This window comes from Pristiophorus japonicus, chromosome 3 (assembly GCF_044704955.1).
Source record: "Pristiophorus japonicus isolate sPriJap1 chromosome 3, sPriJap1.hap1, whole genome shotgun sequence".
NCBI lineage: Eukaryota > Metazoa > Chordata > Chondrichthyes > Pristiophoridae > Pristiophorus > Pristiophorus japonicus.
In genome coordinates this window covers 137258776-137285090 of record NC_091979.1, presented here as the reverse complement: position 1 = coordinate 137285090, position 26315 = coordinate 137258776, and the positions used below count along the sequence as shown (strand labels likewise).

General features: G+C 43.7%; 1 protein-coding gene across 3 annotated transcripts in view; it reads right to left on the bottom strand.

Moving 5' to 3' along the window:
• LOC139259903 (PTB domain-containing engulfment adapter protein 1-like) overlaps positions 1-26315 on the bottom strand; it is a 797963-nt gene that overhangs the window by 390103 nt on the left and 381545 nt on the right. For all 3 annotated transcript variants that reach the window (XM_070875832.1, XM_070875834.1, XM_070875833.1), the window contains one exon: positions 24402-24477. In XM_070875832.1, the coding sequence (XP_070731933.1) occupies positions 24402-24429 (28 nt within the window). In that variant the 5' untranslated portion in view covers positions 24430-24477. The remainder of the gene's footprint in view (positions 1-24401; positions 24478-26315) is intronic.

Sequence of the window (26315 nt, the reverse complement as noted above, 5' to 3'; positions counted from 1 at the left end):
TTTCAATAAATGAAGCATCTTAAAAAAAGGGTAGGGGTTGGAGATTGAGTCGAAGTGGGACCCCCCTGAGAGAGGAAGGAATTCCAGATTACATTTTTGATATAGCACGTCAAATAGTGCATTGAAGAAATGTGTCATATTATTTTTAATGTTTCGTAACAAGTTAGAAATTCTTCGGAATGTACAATACAGAGAAATATGTACAGAAACTTGGGGGCCGAAGGGACGATCAAGAAAATCGCTCGGCCGCCATGGTCGGGTACTTTTCCCTTGCCGAGCGTTATTCAGCTTTGGGAGGGGAGGGGGATCGGGGGGGGGGAGCAGTGTGCACTTCCACCGGAAACAGCGGGGTGAAGCCGAAGGATGATTTTCTGCGGTGAGGGAAGCAGTGGGCGGGCTACTGGAAAACGGACACAACAGCGATTTTCAGCTATAAAAAGATAGGACTTCTTCAGGCAGTGCCCCCGCAAGGTATTCGAGTCGGTGCTCGAACGTGACACCGCTGGAGTGTTGTCGCGATCGGGGCCCTTTGCTATGAAAATAGTTTCATTAATTTTTCATTGAATTTAAAGTGCAATTAAGTTGTATTCATTGTTTTGGCTTCATTAAACCTGCTCCGAGGTTTTGACAGACTTCTGTAGAACTTTCACTTCCGACTGTTTAGTGGAGGCCTGTGGGCTGCAGAGACCTGCTTGGCAGGGTTCACCCTGAGGATGGGAGGAGTGTTGGGAGGGCGGCACCTGGTACACCTGGTCAGACGCAGGACGGCACACAGGAGAAAGCTTCACCGTCAGCACCGTGCAGAGAGACAGAGGGTAAGGGAAGCAGCAGCCATGGCTGCACAACCGAGAGAAGGGCGTGCAGATGTGCGCAGACCTGCAGCTAAAGAGGGAGGCCATGAGGGAGATGGCATCAGGAAGAGGGTGAGGGATGCTGCCACCTTCCCCCCCGCCCCCTCCAAATGCTGGAAGAGGAGCCTATCCAGCAAGAGCCTCCACAGGTGCCAGAGAATGAGAAGGACCAGGGAGATGACCAGCAGGCAGCTGCCAGGGGAGGTGGCCAACGCAGATGTGGGGGAAGGAGACCATACCCTCAGTTCTCAGTTCTCCTTCCTCCAGTTCACTGAAGAGCAATGCCTGCGAAGATTACGATTTCAGACAGACGTACTCAGGGAGTTGTGCACTGTCCTAAGAGAAGATATGCAGCCTCAAGCACGCCTCAGGACCACCTTCACCATGGAGACCAAGGTCACCATTGACTTGAATTTTTATGCTACGGAGTCTTTCCAGTCTGCCACTGCAGACACTGGCAACATCTACCAATTCTCGGCACATCGGAGCATCCGGCAGGTCACAGATGCACTGTACAGGAGAAGGGTCCAGTATATCTCCTTCCCAATGACAAGGGACAAACAGGTGGAACGGCAGGCTGGATTTGCCCAAATGGCAGGCTTCCCGGGGATGCAGGGTGCCATTGACTGCACACACGTGTGACCACCAGCGTCGGATCCTGGCAGTTGAAGCGAGGTACCCATGCCACAGCCATGATTCGTTCATTCTGCGCCAAACCAGTGTGCCCGCCGTCTTCACCGGCCCGAATCAGGATTATGGTTGGCTGCTTGGGGGCAAGAGATATCCCCTGTCCACTTGGCTGCTCACTCCACTGCGGAACCCCAGGACAGCGCCAGAGCATACATACAATGGCGCTCATTGTGCCACCAGGTGCATCATCGAGCAGTGCATAGGCACCCTTAAGCAGAGATTCCAGTGCCTGGTGGCACCTTGCAGTACTCTCTTCAATGGGTCTCCATAATCATCGTGGTTTACTGCATGCTGCACAACCTGGCCATCATGCGGGGCAGCCACTGGAGGTCGAGCCAGCAGTACCACCTGAGGAGGAGGAGGTGCAGCAGGAGGAGGAGGAGGAAGAGGATCCCCTCACCCAGAGCTAGGAGGCATCGTCCCCATCGCAACCCTGGAAGGGAGGTGCAGCTATGTCTCATAGCTGTTCGCTTCAGATAATCTCATCCACACATGACCTTTCAGATTCCACTTTCAATGGCCATCGCCATTGGGAAGGCTGCTGTGGCTGTTGTCTGGGACCTACAGTTCTTCTAGGATGCCCTGGAACACCTCTGGGCCTGGAAGGGCAGGGTGAAGACTGGTCAGCACCCTCTGGGAGAGTGCGTCCTCACATATATGGAGGTGCCTGACACCTCCCCTGCAATCTCCCTCCATGCATTATATACTGGTGGTCTGCCAGGTGTGCCCACATCAGGAAACAGTATTCTTCTTCTGTCCTCCACACCGTCCATCCGTGTCTCCAGCTCCATATCAGTAAACCTGTTGGCTCTCCTTGTATCTCTTACACCAGCCATCCTTCCAACCTTCTTCCAAACTCCTTCCTCCCTTTGGGCCTTGCTGCAAACACTGGCCTTTAAAAAGGCCAGGGAGCAGCTGGCTCGTTAGAAACCCTTACCTGCATGCTGAATTTCTCAGTGGTGATAACGCTCAAATTAAGACAGTCACACCGCTGAAAAATCCACTTTGGAAGGGTTCATTAATGCTGGAACCCATTTGTTCACTTTTGGAGCTGAATGTAGGATAGCCCAGCCACGAAAAAATTTGCCGCTAATGGCCATAAAAAGATGGGGGGAAGCACCAGCTTTCCAGCGCTACTGAATTTTGGGCCCTTGAACTATTATATAAATTTAACTCAGTGATGAGAATTAATAGTAAAAATATCAACCTTGAAAACAACAATTTTTACTAGTTTCAAGAATAAGTTACAAAATATTAATTGTGAGGCTGAAATTTGAGATGACTACTGTAAAAAAAAAACATTGTGGCCCTCGGGGAAAATGGGAAGACATCTTTCGGCTATGTTCATTTAAGCAAAAGATTATGACAAATTTAGCCTCTAAAAGCGAGAATCTGACAGATTAGTCACAAAAGATTAGAGCACAGCTAAGCAAATGCAGCACCTGAGGAGCTGTACATAAATATTGAAGCAACTCAACAAAAACAGAAGTGCAAAATGAAGACTAAAAAATCATCATCATCATAGGCAGTCTCTCAGAGTCGAGGATGACTTGCTTCCACTCTAAAAGTGAGTTCTCAGGTGACTGAGGAGTCCAATGTAGGACCTACAATCTCTGTCACAGGTGGGGCAAACAGTGGTTGAAGAAAAGGGTGAGTGGGAAGCCTGCGTTGACGCACGCTCCTTCCGCTGTCTACGCTTGGTTTCTGCTTGTTCTTGGCGATGCGACTCGAGGTGCTCAGCGCCCTCCCGGATGCTCTTCCTCCACTTTGAGCAATCGTGGGCCAGGGATACCCAGGAGTCGGTGGGGATGTAGCATTTTATCAGGGAACCTTTGAGGATATCCTTGAAGCCTTTGCTCTGCCCACCTGGAACTCGCTTGCCGTGCTGAAGCTCTACATAGAGGGCTTGCTTTGGGAGTCTCATGTCAGGCATATGGATGATGTGGCCTGCCCAACGGACCTGATCGAGCGTGGTCAAAGCTTCGATGCTGGAGATGTTGGCCTGAGCGAGAACACTGACGTCGGTGCATCTGTCCTGCTAATGGATTTGCAGGATCTTGCAGAGGCAAAGCTGGTGGTACTTCTCCAGTGCTTTGAGGTGTCTGCTGTATATAGTCCACGTCTCTGAGCCATATAGAAGTGCAGGTATCACCACTGCCCTGTAGACCATGAGCTTGGTGCCAGATTTCAGGTTCTGGTCTTCAAACACTCTCTTCCTCAGGTGACCGAAAGCTGCACTGGCGCACTGAAGGTGGTGTTCGACCTCATTGTCAATGTCTGCACTTGCTGACAGTAGGGTCCCGAGGTATGGAAAGTGGTCCATGTTGTCCAAGGCCTTGTCGTGGATTTTGATAATCGGGGGGCAGTGCTGTGTGGTGGGATCAGGTTGATAGAGGATGTTTGTCCTACGGATGTTTAATGTAAGGCCCATGCTCTCGTAAGCCTCGGTGAAGGTGTTGACGATGGCTTGGATGTTCATCCTCCAAGTGCGCGCAGATGCAAGCATCGTCTGCATACTGTAGTTCAATGACAGAGGAAGGGATGACCTTGGATCTGACCTGGAGATGGCGGAGTTTGAACAGATTCCCATCTGTTCTATAATTTAGTTCCACTCCGGTGGGGAGCTTGCTAAGGGTGAGATGTAGCATTGCAGCAAGGAAGATCGAAAAGAGCGTTAGTGCAATGATGCAGCACTGCTTGACCCCGGTCCGGACGAGGATTGGATCTGTGATGGACCCATTGATCAGGATCACGGCTTGTATATCATCAGGCTAATGTGGCAGTTTTAAGGTGGTTAGTTTGACACCAGTAGTAATAAAATCATCTGAACATTTATAAAGGATACAATTCCAAATCAATAAAGAGATTTATGAACATCATGAATTCTGAACTTAAGAAAATCATATACCAATTAATTTGGCTTTGAGAAAATGAGTAATCAGTGGATAAATAAATGTTACCTCATATATCACAACACTATTAGTAAATAAATTCCTGCATGAAATGTAGGACAGCAGGTCTTTGCCGTCCATCAGTTTAGGATGTCTGTTTTTGTTGTGAATGTCAAGAAATATACAAGATTTAAAAAAATATTAAACTAATTTCCATCATTTTTTCTTTTCCAAATGTTACCGAATATAAAAGTTAAATCTGGGCCACTCAGTCAAGTTTGAATAATACAGTTTGACCATAACTGATAGTGTAGCTGACATAGCCATTTAAAATATAAAGACCTGCTCCAATTCACTTCCCACTCCCATGTTTTCTCCACAACTGTATCAGTGTTCAGTTCTTTTACTGTACATGTTGATTTGCAAACATATAAAAGCAAGTAAAATCAAAGAAAACCCAAAGATGTTTTATAAATATATAAAGAGCAAGAGAATAATTAATGAAAGGGTAGGGCCGACTTGAGACCAAAAGGTAACCTATATGTGGAGAGGGAAGACGTGGGTATGGTTTTTAATGAATACTTTGAGTCTGTCTTCACAGAAGAGAGGAACAATGCAGACTTTGTAGTTAAGGAGGAGGAGTGAGAAATATTAGATGGGATAAACATAGAGAGAGAGGAAGTATTAAGAAGTTTAGCATCTTTGAAAGTAGATAAATCGCCAGGCCTGGCTGTTAAAGAGACGCAAGGGAGGAAATAGCGGAGGCTCTGACCATCATTTTCCAATCCTCTCTGGCTACAGGTGTTGTGCCAGAGGACTGGAGGACTGCCAATAGAAACATAGAAACATAGAAAATAGGTGCAGATGTAGGCCATTCGGTCTTTCGAGCCTGCACCAGCATTCAAAAGATCATGGCTGATCAGCACCTCACTACCCCTTTCCTGCTTTCTCTCCATACCCTTTAGCCCTTTAGCCGTAAGGGCCTTATCGAACTCCCTCTTGAACATATCCAACGAACTGGCATCAACAACTCTCTGCGGTAGAGAATTCCACAGGTTAACAACTCTCTGTGTGAAGAAGTTTCTCCTTATCTCGGTCCTAAATGGCTTACCCCCTGATCTTTAGACTATGACCCCTGGTTCTGGACTTTCCCAATATCGGGAACATTCTTCCTGCATCTAACCTGTCAAGCCCAACCGGATTTTATATGTTTCGATGAGATCCCCTCTCATTCTTCTAAACTCCAATGAATACAGGCCCAGTCGATCCATATGTCAGTCCTGCCATCCTGAATCAGTCTGGTGAACCTTCGCTGCACTCCCTCAATAGCAAGAACGTCCTTCCTCAGATTAGGAGACCAAAACTGAACATAATATTCCAGGTGAGGCCTCATCAAGGCCCTGTACAACTGCAGTAAGACCTCCCTGCTGCTATACTCAAATCCCCTAGCTATGAAGGCCAACATGCCATTTGCTTTCTTCACCGCCTGCTGTACCTGCATGCCAACTTTCAATGACTGATGTACCATGACACCCAGGTCTCGTTACACCTCATCTTTTCCTAATCTGCCACCATTCAGATAATATTCTGCCTTCGTGTTTTTGCCACCAAAGTGGATAACCTCACATTTATCCACATTATAGTGCATCTGCCATGCATTTGCCCACTCACCTAACCTGTCTAAGTCACCCTGCAGCCTCTTGGCATCCTCCTCGCAGCTCACACCGCCACCTAGCTTAGTGTCATCTGCAAACTTGGAGTAATTACACTCAATTCTTTCATCTAAATCATTGATGTATATTGTAAATAGCTGGGGTTCCTGCACTGAGCCCTGTGGCACCCCACTAGTCACTGCCTGCCATTCTGAAAAGGACCCGTTTATCCTGACTCTCTGCTTCCTGTCTGCCAACCAGTTCTTTATCCAGGTCAATACATTACACCCAATACCATGTGCTTTAATTTTGCACAACAATCTCATGTGTGGGACCTTGTCAAAAGCCTTTTGAAAGTCCAAATACACCACATCCACTGGTTCTCCCCTGTCCACTCTACTAGCTACATCCTCAAAAAATTCAGAAGATTTGTCAAGCATGATTTCCCTTTCATAAATCCATGCTGACTTGGACCGATCCTGTTACTGCTTTCCAAGTGCGCTGCTATTTCATCTTTAATAATTGATTTTCCCCAGCACTAATGTCAGGCTAACCGATCTATAATTCCCCATTTTCTCTCTCCCTCCTTTCTTAAAAAGTGGTGTTAAATTACCTACCCTCCAGTCCATAAGAACTGATCCAGAGTCGATAGACTGCTGGAAAATGATCACCAATGCATCCACTATTTCTTGGCCCACTTCCTTAATACTCTGGGATGCAGACTATCAGGCCCTGGGGATTTATCGGCCTTCAATCCCATCAATTTCCCTAACACAATTTCCTGACTAATAAGGATTTCCTTCAGTTCCTCCTTCTCACTAGACCTTCTGTCCCCTAATATTTCCGGAAGGTTATTTGTGTCTTCCTTCGTGAAGATAGAACCAAAGACAGAAGCAAATGTTGTGCCATTGTTTAAAAAGGGAGAATAGGAATAGACCGAGTAATTACAGTCCAGTCAGCTGAACCTCAGTATTGGGCAAATTATTCAAATAAATTCTGAGGGACAGTATAAATCATAATTTAGAAAATCATGGATTATCAAGTACAGTCAGCATGAATTTGTTAATGGAAGGTCATGTCTGAGCAGATAACAACGAGGGTCGATGAGGGTAGTGCATTTAATGTAGTCTGCATTGATTTCAGCTAGGCCTTTGAAAAGGTCCCACATGGCAGTTTGGTCAAAAAAGAAAAAGCTGATGGGATCCAAGAAAAAGTGGCAAGTTGGAACCAAAATTGGCTCAGTAGCAGGAAGAAAAGGGTAATGGTTGTCAGGTGTTTTTGTGACTGGCAGGCTATTTCCAGTGGGGTTTCACAGGGATTAGTGCTCGGTCTCTTGCTTTTTGTGGTATGCTGTGGACTGCAGGACAATATCAATGGACCGGTCAGGTGGGCAGAAAAATGGTAAATGGAATTCAATCAGAAGTGTGAGGCAATGCATTTGAGGAGGGCTATCAAGACAAGGGAATACACAAAACATGGTTGGATATAGAGAAATGTTGAGGAACAGAGGGATCTTGGAGTGCATGTCCACAGATCCCTGAAGGTAGCAGAACAGGTAGATAAGGTGGTCAGAAGCCATATGGGATACTTTCCTTTATTAGCTGAGGTATAGAATATAAGAGTAGAGAGGTTATGCTAGAACTGTATTAAACACTAGTTAGGCCACAGCTAGAGTACTGCATACAATTCTGCTCACCACATTACAGGAAAGATTTGATTGCACTAGTGAGGGTACAGAGCAGATTTACGAGGATGTTGCCAGAACTGGAGAATTTAAGATATGAGGAAAGATTGGATAGGCTGGGATTGTTTTCATTAGAACAGAGGAGGCTGAGGGGAGACTTAATTGAGGTGTATAAAACTATGAGAGGCCTGAATAGGGTGGATGGGAAGCAACTAGTTCCCTTAGTAGAGCAGTCAATAACCAGGGGGTATTGTTTTAAAGTAACTGGTAGAAGGATTAGAAGGGAGTTGAGGAGAACTTTTTTCACCCAGAGGGTGATGAGGGTCTGGAATTCACTGCCAGAAAGGGTGGTAGATGCAGAAACCCTCATTGCATTCTAAAGGTACTTGGATATACACTTGAAGTGCCATAAATTGCAAGGCTGCGAACTAAGAGCTGAAAAGTGGGATTAGGCTGGATTGCTCTTTTTCAACCAGTGCAGACACGATGGACCGAATGGCTTCCTTCTGTGCCATAAATTTCTATCATTCTATATAGTGTATGAATATTTGCTTTCAAACTTGACTCAGAGGAAGAGATCATACTTTACCTTGTGCTTATGTTTTACACAAAATAAACACATTAATGATTTCACTGGGGGTTTTCATTGTCAGTAAATTTTCCATTGAAACATCGGACAGTTATGTTTCATTATTCAATGAAAATAATATTTAAGACAATTACTTGCAAGAAATTTGTATATGTTATTCGATCTCCCACAGCACGAACACACCCACACAGGAATTATTTTAGATGCAGACCAGCTGATGACCAGAACACTGCTTGGTCAGTTGAAGGTTTTCTTAAGGAGTTAGGTAGTAAGACGTTATTATCTCCCAAGAGAACTAGGTGAATTTTCACTTTTATCGCTGGGTGTAAAATGGGCAATAGCAAATCGAGTGCTGTATAAAATGAGCGCTGCTGCCGTCTGCTTTCCGCCCGGTGGTAAAAGTGAACATTCACCCCAACATATTTTAAAGTGAATTTTGAAACAAAATGAAAATACATCCTTGCCATGACTAACATGGACAGGAGAGAATCAGGAGGGATTGTCCAACTTGGTTTAACTCACTTGGAAAAACAAACTGAATTGCCATCAACTTTTTGCACTGAGCAAAAATAAATGAATTCTCAACATTCTTTGTTTTGCTTTTAAATACCAACAGAAGAAATCACAGTTTGAGATAGCTGCGATAATCACAGGTCTCAACTATCAGTGAGATTTGTTTTAAATGAACAGATCGTAATAGGAAAGGAGTAATTGTTAACATTGTAGATATGAACCTTGCCTGAATTAAGCTTTAAAATGTAATTTCCAGTTTGTTTCAGTTTTCTAGAAAAGGTAAACGAACACCGACATCAAAAGGAGAGTCATCCTTTTACTTCAATTCAGAGAATCCTTCTGATGCATGTTGCAAGATTCTGCAAATTGCAAATGCTCAGACTGCATGTGTGTTTGGTCAGACATTTTAATTATACCGGCGGAAAAGCAACAGTACTTGAGAGACAGGCTGGAGCCTTAAAGTTAAAAGTATTAAAAGTCAGTTCAATGGGTAAATGTAATCATGTTATAGTGATACATGGAATCTTTGAGTTTATTTTGCTCAAAACCTTATATTGAACATCCAGGTATTTCAGTTACTGAGAAAAATCAATAGTGGTCGAAAATGTTTTGTGATTCGATTAGCTCATTTTATCCTTTATTTTATTGATAGGTTCTCCTCACTGGTCATTTAGGGTTGGATGTTTCCATACATCCTTAATTGGTAGCTTTGATGCCAATGCCATCTCTTTTTATTTTTATCTTCTTATCTTTTTAGTTCTGAAATAAAGTTTTCAGAGAAAACAGTCGGCAATTCCCTTCAGAGTGTTTTAAAACAAGCACAAAAACTCACAAATCTCACAGGATATGGGAGACATCTTTCTAATTTAACTTAGAGAAACCTATTGATGCATGCCGGGAAATCCTGCAAACTGAATATATGCAGAATACTCGAGTCACCTGTTCTGGAAAAAATATCCAGTCGAAGCCAGGCTTTTGAGACAGGCTAAGACCTTGAAATAAAAACTTTAAGGCAGACATTAAAAGAAACAAAGCAATTCAATGGATGACTTTAATCATGTTATTGTGAAATATGTGATTTAAAAAATTTATTGTGTGTCAAACCTTGTTTTGGATATTTGAAATTTCAGTCAGTGAGAAAAGTTGGCTGGCAACATTTTCGAAAAAACATTTTTCATAATTTGCTTGCTTCATTATATTTTTGTTCTGTTTTATTTATAGTTTTCTTGATTTCTCGATTGCCATTTTTGTAAGTACTTGGCAATTTGTCATCGGCAGTTTTCTCATGTTTATCTTGCTTTCAATTCATTTCCCCCCTAACTCTCAGCTTTGAATTGTTACTGTCTTACTTTAAGCCAGTCAACATGCGACAGCAAAATGTTGACAAAAATCATGACTCAGGAAGTAAGAGTAGTGTTTGCAGGACATCCATGCCATATGCAAGATTCTTAAAATAGGCATAGGTAGATTAGAGAAGTACATAAATTAAACTTGTAAATTATTACAACTGTATAAAGAATGTTAGAATTGAGAGACGATTCTAGCAAAAATTAGTAACTAATAATCCAAGAGTCAAATCATAATTCAGAAAATATTGGCTTCTGAAATAGACTAGTATGTAAGTAGAGACAATCTAAAGCCTGCAGACCTTTCCCCTTAGGGAACTATCTAATTTCTGGTAAAGAAGGATTAGGTAAGCAATAAACGCGAATCTAAGGAAAGGTAGAGTTAGGATTACATAGGATATACGGCACACAAACAGGCCATTCGGCCCCATCAGTCTATTCTGGTCTTTATGCTCCATTCGAGACTCCTCCCACCTTTCCTCATCTAAATCTATCTGCATAACCCTCTATTCCCTTCTCCCTCATATGCTTGTCTAGCCTCCCCTTAAATGCATCTAGACTATTCGCTTCAACACTCTCTGTGGTAGCGAGTTCCACATTCATAAGAACATAAGAAATAGGAACAGGAGTAGGCTATATGGCTCCTCGAGCCTGCTCTGCCATTCAATAAGATCATGACTGATCTGATCATGGACTCAGCTCCACTTCCCCGCCCATTCCCCATAATCCCATATCCCCTTATCGTTTAAGAAACTGTCTATTTCTGTCTTAAATTTATTCAATGTCCCAGCTTCCACAGCTCTCTGAGGCAGCGAATTCCACAGGTTTACAACTCTCTGAGAGAAGAAATTTCTTCTCATCTCAGTTTTAAATGGGCGGCCCCTTATTCTAAGATCATGCTCTCTAGTTCTAGTCTCCCCCATCAGTGGAAACATCCTCTCTGCATCCACCTTGTCAAGCCCCCTCAGAATCTTATACATTTCGATAAGATCACCTCTCATTCTTCTGAATTCCAATGAGGAGAGGCCCAACCTACTCAACCTTTCGTCATTAGTCAACCCCCTCATCCCAGGAATCAACAGAGTGAACCTTCTCTGAACTGCCTCCAAAGCAAGTATATCCTTTCGTAAATACCAAAACTGCACGCAGTATTCCAGGTGTGGCCTCACCAATACTTTATATAGCTGTAGCAAGACTTCCCTGCTTTTATACTCCATCCCCTTTGCAATAAAGGCCAAGATACCATTGGCCTTCCTGACCACTTGTTGTACCTGCATACTATCCTTTTGTGTTTCATGCACAAGTACCCCCAGGTCCCGCTGTACTGCGGCACTTTGCAATCTTTCTCCATTTAAATAATAACTTGCTCTTTGATTTTTTCTGCCAAAGTGCCTCACACTTTCCAACATTAGAAACATAGAAACATAGAAACATAGAAAATAGGTGCAGGAGTAGGCCATTCGGCCCTTCTAGCCTGCACCGCCATTCAATGAGTTCATGGCTGAACATGCAACTTCAGTACCCCATTCCTGCTTTCTCACCATACCCCTTGATTCCCCTAGTAGTAAGGACTTCATCTAACTCCTTTTTGAATATATTTAGTGAATTGGCCTCAACAACTTTCTGTGGTAGAGAATTCCACAGGTTCACCACTCTCTGGGTGAAGAAATTCCTCCTCATCTCGGTCCTAAATGGCTTCCCCCTTATCCTTAGACTGTGTCCCCTGGTTCTGGACTTCCCCAACATTGGGAACATTCTTCCTGCATCTAACCTGTCTAACCCCGTCAGAATTTTAAACGTTTCTATGAGGTCCCCTCTCATTCTTCTGAACTCCAGTGAATACAAGCCCAGTTGATCCAATCTTTCTTGATAGGTCAGTCCCGCCATCCCGGGAATCAGTCTGGTGAACCTTCGCTGCACTCCCTCAATAGCAAGAATGTCCTTCCTCAGGTTAGGAGACCAAAACTGTACACAATACTCCAGGTGTGGCCTCACCAAGGCCCTGTACAATTGTAGCAACACCTCCCTGCCCTTGTACTCAAATCCCCTCGCTATGAAGGCCAACATGCCATTTGCTTTCTTAACCGCCTGCTGTACCTGCATGCCAACCTTCAATGACTGATGTACCATGACACCCAGGTCTCTTTGCACCTGCCCTTTTCCTAATCTGTCACCATTCAGATAATAGTCTGTCTCTCTGTTTTTACCACCAAAGTGGATAACCTCACATTTATCCACATTATACTTCATCTGCCATGCATTTGCCCACTCACCTAACCTATCCAAGTCGCTCTGCAGCCTCATAGAATCCTCCTTGCAGCTCACACTGCCACCCAACTTAGTGTCATCCGCAAATTTGGAGATACTACATTTAATCCCCTCGTCTAAATCATTAATGTACAGTGTAAACAGCTGGGGCCCCAGCACAGAACCTTGCGGTACCCCACTAGTCACTGCCTGCCATTCTGAAAAGTCCCCATTTACTCCTACTCTTTGCTTCCTGTCTGACACCCAGTTCTCAATCCATGTCAGCACACTACCCCCAATCCCATGTGCTTTAACTTTGCACATTAATCTCTTGTGTGGGACCTTGTCGAAAGCCTTCTGAAAGTCCAAATATACCACATCAACTGGTTCTCCCTTGTCCACTCTACTGGAAACATCCTCAAAAAATTCCAGAAGATTTGTCAAGCATGATTTCCCTTTCACAAATCTCCATCTGCCAAATTTTTGCCCACTCACTTATCCTGTCTATGTCCCTTTTGCAGATGGTTTGCGTCCTCCTCACACATTGCTTTTCCTCCCATCTTTGTATCGTCAGCAAACTTGGTTACATTACACTCAGTCCCTTCTTCCAAGTAGTTAATATAGATTGTAAATAGCTGGGGTCCCAGCACTGATCCCTGCGGCATCCCACTAGTTACTGGTTGCCAACCAGAGAATGAACCATTTATTCCGACTCTCTGTTCTCTGTTAGTTAGCCAATCCTCTATCCATGCTAATATATTACCCCCAACCCCGTGAACTTTTATCTTGTGCAGTAACCTTTTATGTGTCACCTTGTCAAATGCCTCCGGGAAGTCCAAATACCCCATATCCACTGGTTCCCCTTTATCCACCCTGTTCGTTACATCCTCAAAGAACTCCAGCAAACTTCTCGCCATCTTCTGAATTCCCGATTAGATTTCTTGGTGACTATCTTATAGTGACGGCTTCTAGTTATGCTCTTCCCCACAAGTGGAAGTATTCTCTCTGTATCCAATCTATAAAAACTTTTCATAATTTTAAAGACTTCTATTGGGTCATCCCACAGCCTTCTTTTTTCAAGAGAAAAGAGACCGATCCTGTTCATCCTTTCCTGATATGTACACCCTCACATTTCTGATATCATCCTTGTAAATCTTCTCTGCACCCTCTTCAATGCCTCTATCTCCTTTTTATAATATGGCGACCAGAACTGTACGCAGTACTCCAAGTGTGATCCAACCAAGGTTCGATATAGGATCGATATAACTTCTCTACTTTTCAATTCTATACCTCTAGAAATAAACCCTAGTGCTTGATTTGCTTTTTATGGCCTTGCTAACCTGTGTCACAACTTTTAGTGATTTGTGTATTTGTACTCCGAGATCCCTTTGTTTCTCTACCCTACTAGACTCTCACCGTCCATGTAACAAGTGACCTCCCTATTCTTCCTACCAAATGTATTACCTCATATTTATCTGTGTTGAACTTCATTTGCTAATTTAATGCACATTCTGCAAGTTTATTAATGTTCTCCTGCAATTTATTGCCGTCTTCCTCGCTATAGACTATTGCCCCCAATTTGTTGTCATCCGCAAATTTACAAATAATGTTTTTGATTCCAAAGTTTTTGACTAAAAAAATGATAAAGAGAGGGAAGAGAGATTATGAAATTAAGCTAACACGGAATATAAAAACAGATAGTAAGAGTTTCTACTGGTATATAAAAAGGAAAAGAGTGGCCAAAGTAACTGTCTGTCCCCTAGAAGATGAGACTGGGGAATTAATAATGGAGAACAAGGAAATGGCAGAGATGATAAACAAATATTTTGTATCGGTCTTCACGGTAGAAGACACTAGAAACATCCCAATGGTGGATAATCAAGGGCTGTAGGGAGGGAGGAACTTAATACAATCACTATCATTAAAGAAGCAGTACTCAGTAAAATAATGGGACTAAAGGCAAACAAGTCCCTTGGACCTGATGGCATAGATCCGTTTTCTCTCTCCCTCCTTTTTAAAAGAAGTGGCTGCAGAGATGGTGGATGCATTGGTTGGAATCTACTAACATTTTCTGGAATCTGGGGCGGTCCCAGAAGATTGGAAAACTGCAAATGTAACGCCCTTATTTAAAAACGGAGGCAGACAAAAAGCAGGAAACTATAGACCAGTTAGCCTAACATCTGTCATTGGGAAAATGCTGGAGTCCATTATTAAAGAAGCAGTAGCGGGACATTTGGAAAAACATAATTCAATCAAACAGAGTTAGCATGGTGTTATGAAAGGGAAATCATGTTTGCCAAATTTGCTGGAGTTCTTTGAGGATGTAACGAGCAGGGTGGATAAAGGGGAACCAGCAGATGTCGTATATTTGGATTTCCAGAATGCATTCATAGAAACATAGAAACATAGGTGCAGGAGTAGGCCATTTGGCCCTTCGAACCTGCACCACCATTCAATAAGATCATGGCTGATCATTCCTTCAGTACCCCTTTCCTGCTTTCTCTCTATAGCCCTTGATCCCCTTAACTGTAAGAGCCATATCTAACTCCCTCTTGAATATATCCAGTGAACTGGCATCAACAACTCTCTGCGGCAGGGAATTCCACAGGTTAACAACTCTCTGAGCGAAGAAGTTTCTCCTCATCTCAGTCCTAAATGGCTTACCCCTTATCCTAAGACTATGTCCCCTGGTTCTGGACTTCCCCAACATCGGGAACATTCTTTCCTCATCCAACCTGTCCAGTCCCGTCAGAATCTTATATCTTTCTATGAGATCCCCTCTCATCCTTCTAAACTCTAGTAAATAAAGGCCCAGATTATCCAGTCTCTCCTCATATGACAGCCCAGCCATCCCTGGAATCAGTCTGGTGAACCTTCGCTGCACTCCCTCAATAGCAAGATAGCAGGGAGGGATTCAAATTCCTGGGGCATTGGAACCGGTTCTGGGGGAGGTGGGACCAGTACAAACCGGATGGTCTGCACCTGGGCAGGACCGGAACCAATGTCCTCGGGGGAGTGTTTGCGAGTGCTGTTGGGGAGGAGTTAAACTAATATGGCAGGGGGATGGGAACCAATGCAGGGAGACACAGGGAGACAAAAAGGAGGCAAAAGCAAAAGATAGAAAGGAGATGAGGAAAAGTGGAGGGCAGAGAAACACAAGGCAAAGAACAAAAAGGGCCACTGTACAGCAAAATTCTAAAAGGACAAAGGGTGTTAAAAAAACAAGCCTGAAGGCTTTGTGTCTTAATGCAAGGAGTATCCGCAATAAGGTGGATGAAATAACTGTGCCAATAGATGTTAACAAATATGATGTGATTGGGATTACGGAGACATGGCTCCAGGATGATCAGGGCTGGGAACTCAACATCCAGGGGTATTCAACATTCAGGAAGGATAGAATAAAAGGAAAAGGAGGTGGGGTAGCATTGCTGGTTAAAGAGGAGATTAATGCAATAGTTAGGAAGGACATTAGCTTGGATGATGTGGAATCTATATGGGTAGAGCTACAGAACACCAAAGGGCAAAAAACATTAGTGGGAGTTGTGTACAGACCTCCAAACAGTAGTAGTGATGTTGGGGAGGGCATCAAACAGGAAATTAGGGGTGCATGCAATAAAGGTGCAGCAGTTATAATGAGTGACTTTAATATGCACATAGATTGGGCTAGCCAAACTGGAAGCAATACGGTGGAGGAGGATTTCCTGGAGTGCATAAGGGATGGTTTTCTAGACCAATATGTCGAGGAACCAATTAGGGGGGGAGGCCATCTTAGACTGGGTGTTGTGTAATGAGAGAGGATTAATTAGGAATCTCATTGTGCGAGGCCCCTTGGGGAAGAGTGACCATAATATGGTGGAATTCTGCATTAGGATGGAGAATGAAACAGTTAATTCAGAGACCATGGTCCAGAACTTAAAGAAGGCTAACTTTGAAGGTATGAGGCATGAATTGGCTAGGATAGATTGGCGAATGATACTTAAGGGGTTGACTGTGGATGGGCAATGGCAGACATTTAGAGACCGCATGGATGAATTACAACAATTGTACATTCCTGTCTGGCGTAACAATAAAAAAGGGAAGGTGGCTCAACCGTGGCTATCTAGGGAAATCAGGGATAGTATTAAAGCCAAGGAAGTGGCATACAAATTGGCCAGAAATAGCAGTGAACCCGGGGACTGGGAGAAATTTAGAACTCAGCAGAGGAGGACGAAGGGTTTGATTAGGGCAGGGAAAATGGAGTACGAGAGGAAGCTTGCAGGGAACATTAAGGCGGATTGCAAAAGTTTCTATAGGTATGTAAAGAGAAAAAGGTTAGTAAAGACAAACGTAGGTCCCCTGCAGTCAGAATCAGGAGAAGTCATAACGGGGAACAAAGAAATGGCAGACCAATTGAACAAGTACTTTGGTTCGGTATTCACTAAGGAGGACACAAACAACCTTCCGGATATAAAAGGGGTCAGAGGGTCTAGTAAGGAGGAGGAACTGAGGGAAATCTTTATTAGTCGGGAAATTGTGTTGGGGAAATTGATGGGATTGAAGGCCGATAAATCCCCAGGGCCTGATGGACTGCATCCCAGAGTACTTAAGGAGGTGGCCTTGGAAATAGCTGATGCATTGACAGTCATTTTCCAACATTCCATTGACTCTGAATCAGTTCCTATCGAGTGGAGGGTAGCCAATGTAACCCCACTTTTTAAAAAAGGAGGGATAGAGAAAACAGGGAATTATAGACCGGTCAGCCTGACCTCAGTAGTGGGTAAAATGATGGAATCAATTATTAAGGATGTCATAGCAGCGCATTTGGAAAATGGTGACATGATAGGTCCAAGTCAGCATGGATTTGTGAAAGGGAAATCATGCTTGACAAATCTTCTGGAATTTTTTGAGGATGTTTCCAGTAAAGTGGACAAAGGAGAACCAGTTGATGTGGTATATTTGGACTTTCAGAAGGCTTTCGACAAGGTCCTACACAAGAGATTAATGTGCAAAGTTAAAGCACATGGGATTGGGGGTAGTGTGCTGACGTGGATTGAGAACTGGTTGTCAGACAGGAAGCAAAGAGTAGGAGTAAATGGGTACTTTTCAGAATGGCAGGCAGTGACTAGTGGGGTACCGCAAGGTTCTATGCTGGGGCCCCAGCTGTTTACATTGTACATTAATGATTTAGACGAGGGGATTAAATGTAGTATCTCCAAATTTGCGGATGACACTAAGTTGGGTGGCAGTGTGAGCTGCGAGGAGGATGCTATGAGGCTGCAGAGTGACTTGGGTGAGTGGGCAAATGCATGGCAGATGAAGTATAATGTGGATAAATGTGAGCTTATCCACTTTGGTGGTAAAAACAGAGAGACAGACTATTATCTGAATGGTGACAGATTAGGAAAAGGGAAGGTGCAACGAGACCTGGGTGTCATGGTACATCAGTCATTGAAGGTTGGCATGCAAGTACAGCAGGCGGTTAAGAAAGCAAATGGCATGTTGGCCTTCATAGCGAGGGGATTTGAGTACAGGGGCAGGGAGGTGTTGCTACAGTTGTACAGGGCCTTGGTGAGGCCACACCTGGAGTATTGTGTACTGTTTTGGTCTCCAAACTTGAGGAAGGACATTCTTGCTATTGAGGGAGTGCAGCGAAGATTCACCAGACTGATTCCCGGGATGGTGGGACTGACCTATCAAGAAAGACTGGATCAACTGGGCTTGTATTCACTGGAGTTCAGAAGAATGAGAGGGGACCTCATAGAAACGTTTAAAATTCTGACGGGTTTAGACAGGTTAGATGCAGGAAGACTGTTCCCAATGTTGGGGAAGTCCAGAACCAGGGGTCACAGTCTAAGGATAAGGGGGAAGCCATTTAGGACCGAGATGAGGAGAAACTTCTTCACGCAGAGAGTGGTGAACCTGTGGAATTCTCTACCACAGAAAGTAGTTGAGGCCAATTCACTAAATATATTCAAAAGGGAGTTAGATGAAGTCCTTACTACTCGGGGGATCAAGGGGTATGGCGAGAAAGCAGGAAGGGGGTACTGAAGTTTCATGTTCAGCCATGAACTCATTGAATGGCGGTGCAGGCTAGAAGGGCTGAATGGCCTGCTCCTGCACCTATTTTCTATGTTTCTATGTTTCTATGTCCTTCCTCAGACTAGGAGACGAAAACTGAACACAATATTCCAGGTGAGGTCTCACCAAGGCCCTGTACAACTGCAGTAAGACCTCCCTGCTTCTATATTCAAAACCCCTAGCTATGAAGTCCAACATACTATTTGCCTTCTTCACCGCCTGCTGTACCTGCGTGCCCACTTTCAGTGACTGATAAACCATGACACCCAGGCCTCATTGCACCTCCCCTTTTCCTAGTCTGCCGCCATTCAGATAATATTCTGCCTTTGTGTTTTTGCCCCCAAAATGGATAACCTCACATTTATCCACATTATACTGCATCTGCCATGCATTTGCCCACTCACCTAACCTGTCCAAGTCACCCTCTTAGCGTCCTCCTCACAGCTCACACCGCCACCCAGTTTAGTGTCATCTGCAACTTGGAGATATTACACTCGATTCCTTCATCCAAATCGTTAACCTAAAGAGCTGGGGTCCCAGCACTGAGCCCTGCAGCACTCCACTAGTTACTACCTGCCATTCTGAAAAGGACCCATTTATCCCGACTCTCTGCTTCCTGTCTGCCAACCAGTTCCCTATCCACGTCAGTATATTACCCCCAATACCATGTGCTTTGAGTTTGCACAACAATCTCTTGTGCGGTACCTTGTCAAAAGTCTTCTGAAAGTCCAAATAGACCACATCCACTGGTTCTCCCTTGTCTACTCTGCTAGTTAAATCCTCAAAAAATTCCAGAAGATTCTTCAAGCATGATTTCCCTTTCATAAATCCATGCTGACTTGATCCGATCCTGTCACTGCTTTCCAAATGCGCTGCTATTTCGTCCTTCATGATCGATTCCAACATTTTCCCCACTACTGATGTCAAGCTAACCGGTCTATAATTACCCGTTTTCTCTCTCCCTCCTTTTTAAAAAAATGGTGTTTCATTAGCTACCCTCCAGTCCATGGGAACTGATCCAGAGTCGATAGACTGTTGGAAAATGATCACCAATGCATCCACTGTTTCTAGGACCACTTCCTTGAGCACTCTGGGATGCAGACTATCAGGCCCCGGGGATTTATCGGCCTTCTATCCCATCAATTTCCCTAACACAATTTCCCGCCTAATAAAGATATCCTTCAGTTCCTCCTTCTCACTAGACCCACTGTCCCTTAGTACCTTCGGAAGATTATTTGTATCTTCCTTCGTGAAGACAGAACCGAAGTATAAGAACATAAGAATTAGGAACAGGAGTAGGCCATCTCGCCCCTCGAGCCTGCTCCGCCATTCAATAAGATCATGGCTGATCAGGCCGTGGACTCAGCTCCACTTACCCGCCCGCTTCCCGTAACCCTTAATTCCCTTATTGGTTAAAAATCTATCTATCTGTGATTTGAATACATTCAATGAGCTAGCCTCAACTGCTTCCTTGGGCAGAGAATTCCACAGATTCACAACCCTCTGGGAGAAGAAATTCCTTCTCAACTCGGTTTTAAATTGGCTCCCCCGTATTTTGAGGCTGTGCCCCCTAGTTCTCGTCTCCCCGACCAGTGGAAACAACCTCTCTGCCTTTATCTTGTCTATCCCTTTCATTATTTTAAATGTTTCGATAAGATCACCCCTCATCCTTCTGAACTCCAACGAGTAAAGATTCAGTCTACTCAATCTATCATCATAAGGTAACCCCCTCATCTCCGGAATCAGCCTAGTGAATCATCTCTGTACCCCCTCCAAAGCCAGTATATCCTTCCTTAAGTAAGGTGACCAGAACTGCACGCAGTACTCCAGGTGCGGCCTTACCAATACCCTTTACAGTTGCAGCAGGACCTCCCTGCTTTTGTACTCCATCCCTCTCGCAATAAAGGCCAACATTCCATTCGCCTTCCTGATTACCTGCTGCACCTGCAAACAAACTTTTTGGGATTCATGCACAAGGACCCCCAGGTCCCTCTGCATCTCAGCATGTTGTAATTTCTCCCCATTCAAATAATATTCCCTTGTACTGTTTTTTTTCCCAAGGTGGATGACCTCACACTTTCCGACATTGTATTCCATCTGCCAAACCTTCGCCCATTCGCTTAACCTATCCAAATCTCTTTGCAGTCTCTCTGTGTCCTCTACACAACCCGCTTTCCCACTAATTTTAGTGTCATCTGCAAATTTTGTTGCACTACACTCTTGGTTCAATTGGTCTGCCATTTCTTTGTTCTCCATTATAAATTCACCTGAATCCGACTGCAAGGGACCTATGTTTGTCTTTACTAATCTTTTTCTCTTCACATATTTATAGAAGCTTTTGCAGTCAGTTTTTATATTCACTGCAAGCTTCCGCTTGTGCTCTGTTTTTCCCCTCTTAATTAAACCGTTAGTCCTCATCTGTTGAATTCTAAATTTCTCCCAGTCCTCAGGTTTGTTGCTTTTTCTAGCCAATTTATATGCTTCTTCCTTGGATTTAACACTATTCTTAATTTCCTTTGTTAGCCATGGTTGAGCCACCTTCCCCGTTTTATTTTTACTCCAGACAGGGATGTACATTTGCTGAAGTTCATCCATATGATCTTTAAATGTTTGCCATTGCTTATCCACCGTCAACCCTTTTAGTATTGATTGCCAGTCTATTCTCACCAATTCACGCCTCATCCCGTCGAAGTTACCTTTCCTGAAGTTTAGGATCCTAGCTTCCGAATTAACTTTGTCACTTTCTATCTTAAGAAGGAATTCTACCATATTATGGTCACTTTTCCCCAAGGGGCCTCGCACAACAAGATTGTTAATTAATCCCTTCTCATTACACAATACCCAGTCTAGGATGGCTAGTTCTCTGGTTGGTTCCTCGACATATTGGTCTGGAAAACCATCCCTAATACACTCCAGGAAATCCTCCTCCATCGCATTGCTACCAGTTAGGTTAGCCCAATCAGTGTGTAGATTAAAGCTGTACCTTTATTGCACACATCCTTTATTTCTTGCTTGATGCTGTCCCCAACCTCACTACTGCTATTTGGTGGTCTATACACAACACCCACTAGCGTTTTCAGCCCTTTGGTATTCTGCAGCTCCACCCATACCGATTCCACATCATCCAGGCTAATGTCCTTCCTTACAATTGTATTGATTTAATCTTTAACCAGCAACGCCACCCCGCCTCCTTTTCCTTTCTGTCTATCCTTCCTAAATGCTGAATACTCTTGGATGTTGAGTTCCCAGCCTTGGTCCCCCTGGAGCCATGTCTCATTCGATAAGAAACCACATAAAAGGTTACTGCACAAGATAAAAGTTCCTGAGAATATATTACCCCCAAAATATTAGCATGGATAAAGGAATGGCTAACTAACAAAAAACAGAGAGTCGAGATAAATGGGTCATTTTCCGTTTGGCAAAAGGTAACTAGCGGGGTGCTGCAGGGATCGGTGCTGGGCTTCAACTATTTACAATCTATATTAATGACTTGGATGAAGGGACCGAGTGTAATGTAGCCAGGTTTGCTGATGATACAAAGATGGGTGGGAAAGCAAATTGTGAGGAGGACACAAAAAATCTGCAAAGGGATATAGACAGGCTAAGTGGGTGGGCAAAAATTTGGCAGATGGAGTATAATGTGAGAAAATGTGAAGTTATCCACTTTGGCAGAAAAAATAGAAAAGCAAATTATAACTTAAATGGAGAAAAATTGAAAAGTGCTGTAGTTTAGAGGGACCTGGCGGTCCTTGTGCATGAATCACAAAAAGTTAGTATGCAGATACAGCAAGTAATCAGGAAGGCAACTGGAATGTTGGCCTTTATTGCAAGGGGGATAGAGTATAAAAACAGAGAAGTCCTGCTATACTGTACAGGGTATCGGTGAGGCCACACTTGGAGTACTGAGTACAGTTTTGGTCTCCGTATTTAAGGAAAGATATACTTGCTTCAGAGGCTGTTCAGAGAAGATTCACTTGGTTGATTCCGGAGCTGGGGGGACGGTGGGGCAGGGTGGTGGGGTGGGGGGGGGGGGGGCGCGGGGAGACTTATGAAGGAAGGTTGAGTAGGTTGGGCCTATACTCATTGGTGTTCAGCAGAATGAGAGGTGATCTTATCGAAACATGTAAGTTAATGAGGGGGCTCAACAAGGTGGATGCAGAGAGGATATTTCCACTCATAGGGGAAACTAAAACTAGGGGACATAGTCTCAGAATAAGGGGCCGCCCATTTAAAACTGAGATGAGGAGAAATGTCTTCTCTCAGAGGGTTGTAAATCTAAGGAATTCTCTGCCCCAGAGAGCTATGGAGGCTGGGTCATTGAATATATTTAAGGCAGAGATAGACAGATTTTTGAGCGATAAGGGAATAAAGGGTTATGGGGAGCGGTCAGGGGAATGGAGCTGAGTACATGACCAGATCAGTCATGATCTTATTGAATGGCGGAGCAGGCTCGAGGGGCTGGGTGGCCTACTCCTGTTCCTATTTCTTATGTTCAAATTCTAAATCGTTAATATAAATTGTAAACCACAGTGGTCCCATCATGATCCTTGTGGAACACCACTACCCACCTTCTGCCACTGTGAATAGCTCCCTTTTACTCCTGCTTTGCTTTCTGTCTTGAAGCCAGCTAGCTATCCATTCTGCTACTTGTCCCCTGACTCTGCATTCTCTGACCTTGTTCATTAGTCTATTATGGGGTACATTATCAAAGGCCTTTTGGAAATCTAGATAAATTACATCTACTACATTACCATTGTCTACTCTCTCTGTTACCTCTTCAAAAAATTCAACGAGATTGGTCAAGCAAGACGTTCCCTTTTGAAATCCATGCTGACTATTCGTTATTATATTTTTGGTTTTATAGATGTTTTTCTATTTTCTGCTTTTGTAGGGATTCCATTATTTTTCCTACCACCGATGTTAATTGATGTCATGCGTTCTTAGTAAAATATGATAAAACAAAACACAGAAAGCTGGACAGGCTAAAAAAATTCACAGACCAGCTGATACTTTTATGTCTGACTGATCTAACCTACTGCCATATAGAAACTAGAGATTTTGCCTTAAACTTTTGGTAGCAAAAGAGAGATATGATGCAAGGAAATAGGGAACTTCTATTTCAACAGAGCCTTTTGCAGCCTTAGAATGTACAAAACCACTTCATAGCCAATAATTTACTTTTGAAATATAGTTATTCATTATTTAATCAGATGCAGCAGATAAGTTGAGCACAGCAAGATCCTTCAATTAGCAAATGAGATAAATAACTGTGTTAATCTATTGTTGGTGGTGTTGATTGAGGGAGGAATGTTTGTCGGGATACCAGCAGAGCGCTCTTCTCTTCAGATAGTGGCATGGATCTTGTACATTTAATGGATCAGAAAGAAAAAGCCTTAGCTTAATGTCTCATCCAAATGATGGCACTCCAATAGAAGAGTAAGCCCTCAATACTACGCTGAGGCGTCAGCCTAGATTATGTACTCAAGCCCTGGAGTGGGGTTTGAACCCACAAAAGGAGCATCATAACCATCAGTTAGGAAAAGAAAAACAGGTGCAATGGTAAAGGTCTAGAAACTTTAAACAACTTGAGAGCACTAAAATAACGTGTGGCAGTAACTACAGTAATTGTTATGACATTTTCCCATTTGTACTCAAAGCGGTTTCCTCAAATCTATCAAGCTAAATAACATTGCTGAAGAATGAAGCACTTTTAAATGGTAATTTTAAAACTTTCTTCAAATAAATTTGTTCGAGAAGCACTAGCTCCTTAATAAAATACTGGACTGACATTCGCAGACATTATTTGCAGTCTCAGGAAACAAAAACATTATTTGTGTAATCAATTTAGTAATACATCAAAACAGGCAAGAAATCCACCAACCTTTTTTTCTGCTAAAAGCACGATTCATGTTGAGAAGTATTCAGCTGAAACACCAGCAGTGCTGAAGTAGTTTTATCTGAAAATGACATAGATTCATAAGATCACAAAATCCTTATGTCAAAATTACAAGCTTTTAGTAGATATCAAGCACTGTAATTATTTTCCTCTCCGTAACAAACCAGCAGCTCAATAATTCATTATCATTCCAACCCAGTAATTTTCAATATTAAACAGAAGGCAACATAGTTCTCTAAAAATGTGCATGAATTATTCGTGCAGATTTAAAGTAAAGCTGAAGGTAATATAGTTCTCCAAATAAATCCTGGTAGCTATCACTTGCACCAATATTACTTGAATTATTGATTAGTTAAACATCATATTAGTTATCGAGAGTAAGAAATGAAACAAGCAATTAGTACACCTAACATTCCATTATGGAGAACTGAATAATTTATTTCAATGTGCAGCTGCCGTTTGATGTAAGGTCACTGTGCAATAATAAAGATTTTGCATGAATCTGACCAAATCTTTGACTTCATTACTATCTTGCAGAAGTAAGCTTTGATAGGTCAAATGTATATATCACTTTGACTTTTATCAATGATTCTGCACTGAACTGACAATGAAATATATCCACGGAACCATCAGCACAAGCCTACCTTCTAGACTGTTAACAAGGTAAATGACCAAGCATAAGAATTATGACTGAGATTATCCGATTATTCTGGGTCCAGAACATTGTACAGGTGCAGCATCCCGAATCCAGAACCCTCGGGACCGAGCCGTTCCAGATTCCGCGTTTTTACTGACTTTGGAACGTCTTTTTGACGTCACAAATCCAGAAACACCCGAGCCCAGGTTTGGGTATTTCCTGATTTCAGAACGTCAGAAGGGGGGGCAGTACCTGCCGAGGAGCTGTCCGGGCTGTCTGGGGCGGTCTGAGAAGGTTGTCAGGCGGGCTGGCCCCGCTGAGGAGGTCGTCGGGCGGGCCCCACCAAGGATGTTGTCGGGCGGACTGGCCCTGCTGAGGAGGTTGTCGAGTGGGCCCCGCTGAGGTTGTTGTCGGGCGGACCCAGCCGAGGAGGTTGCTGAGCAGACCCCGCCAAGCAGGTGCTTGGGTGGGCCGGCCCCGCCGAGGAGGTAGACAGGCGGGTCGGCGAGGAGGCCCCGAGGTAAGGGTAGCGGCCGCGGGGCAAGGCGAGCGGCGACGAGGCGAGGCCTGAGGTCGGTTAGTGGTGGGACCCCGAGATCGGCAGGGTCATGGGGTCCGAATTCCGGAACATTTTCCAGATTCTGGACGACCCTGTCACCAATCGGTCCGGAGTCCGGATTCTGAAACATTCCAGATTCCGGAACTCTGGATTCTGGACCTTGCACCTGTAGTGGCAAAAAGATGGAATGTGAAGCTAGAATGGGCCAATAAATTCCCTTCTCCCTACGAAGGCGCATAATCCAATGTTCTACAACTATCATCATTGTACATCAATAGATCCTAAAAGCCAAGGTCGATCATAGAATCATACAGAACGGCAGGAGGCCGTTCAACCCATTGTGCCTGTGCCGGATCTTTGAGAGAGCTATCCAATTAGTCCCACTCCTCTGCTCTTTCTCCATAGTACTGCAATTTTCACCTTTTCCAGTATATATCCAAATCCTGTTTGAAAGTTACTATTTAATCTGCTTCCACCACCCTTTTCAGGTAGTGCATTCCAGATCATTACAACTCGCTGCGTAAAAAAAACCCTCTCATTTCCCCCCTGGATTTTTTGCTAATTATCTTAAATCGGTATCCTCTGGTTACCACCCCTCCTGCCTGTGGAAACAGTTTCTCCCCATCTACTCTATCAAAACACCTCATCATTTTGAACACCTCTATTAATTCTCCCCTTAACCTTCTCTGTTCTAAGGAGAGAG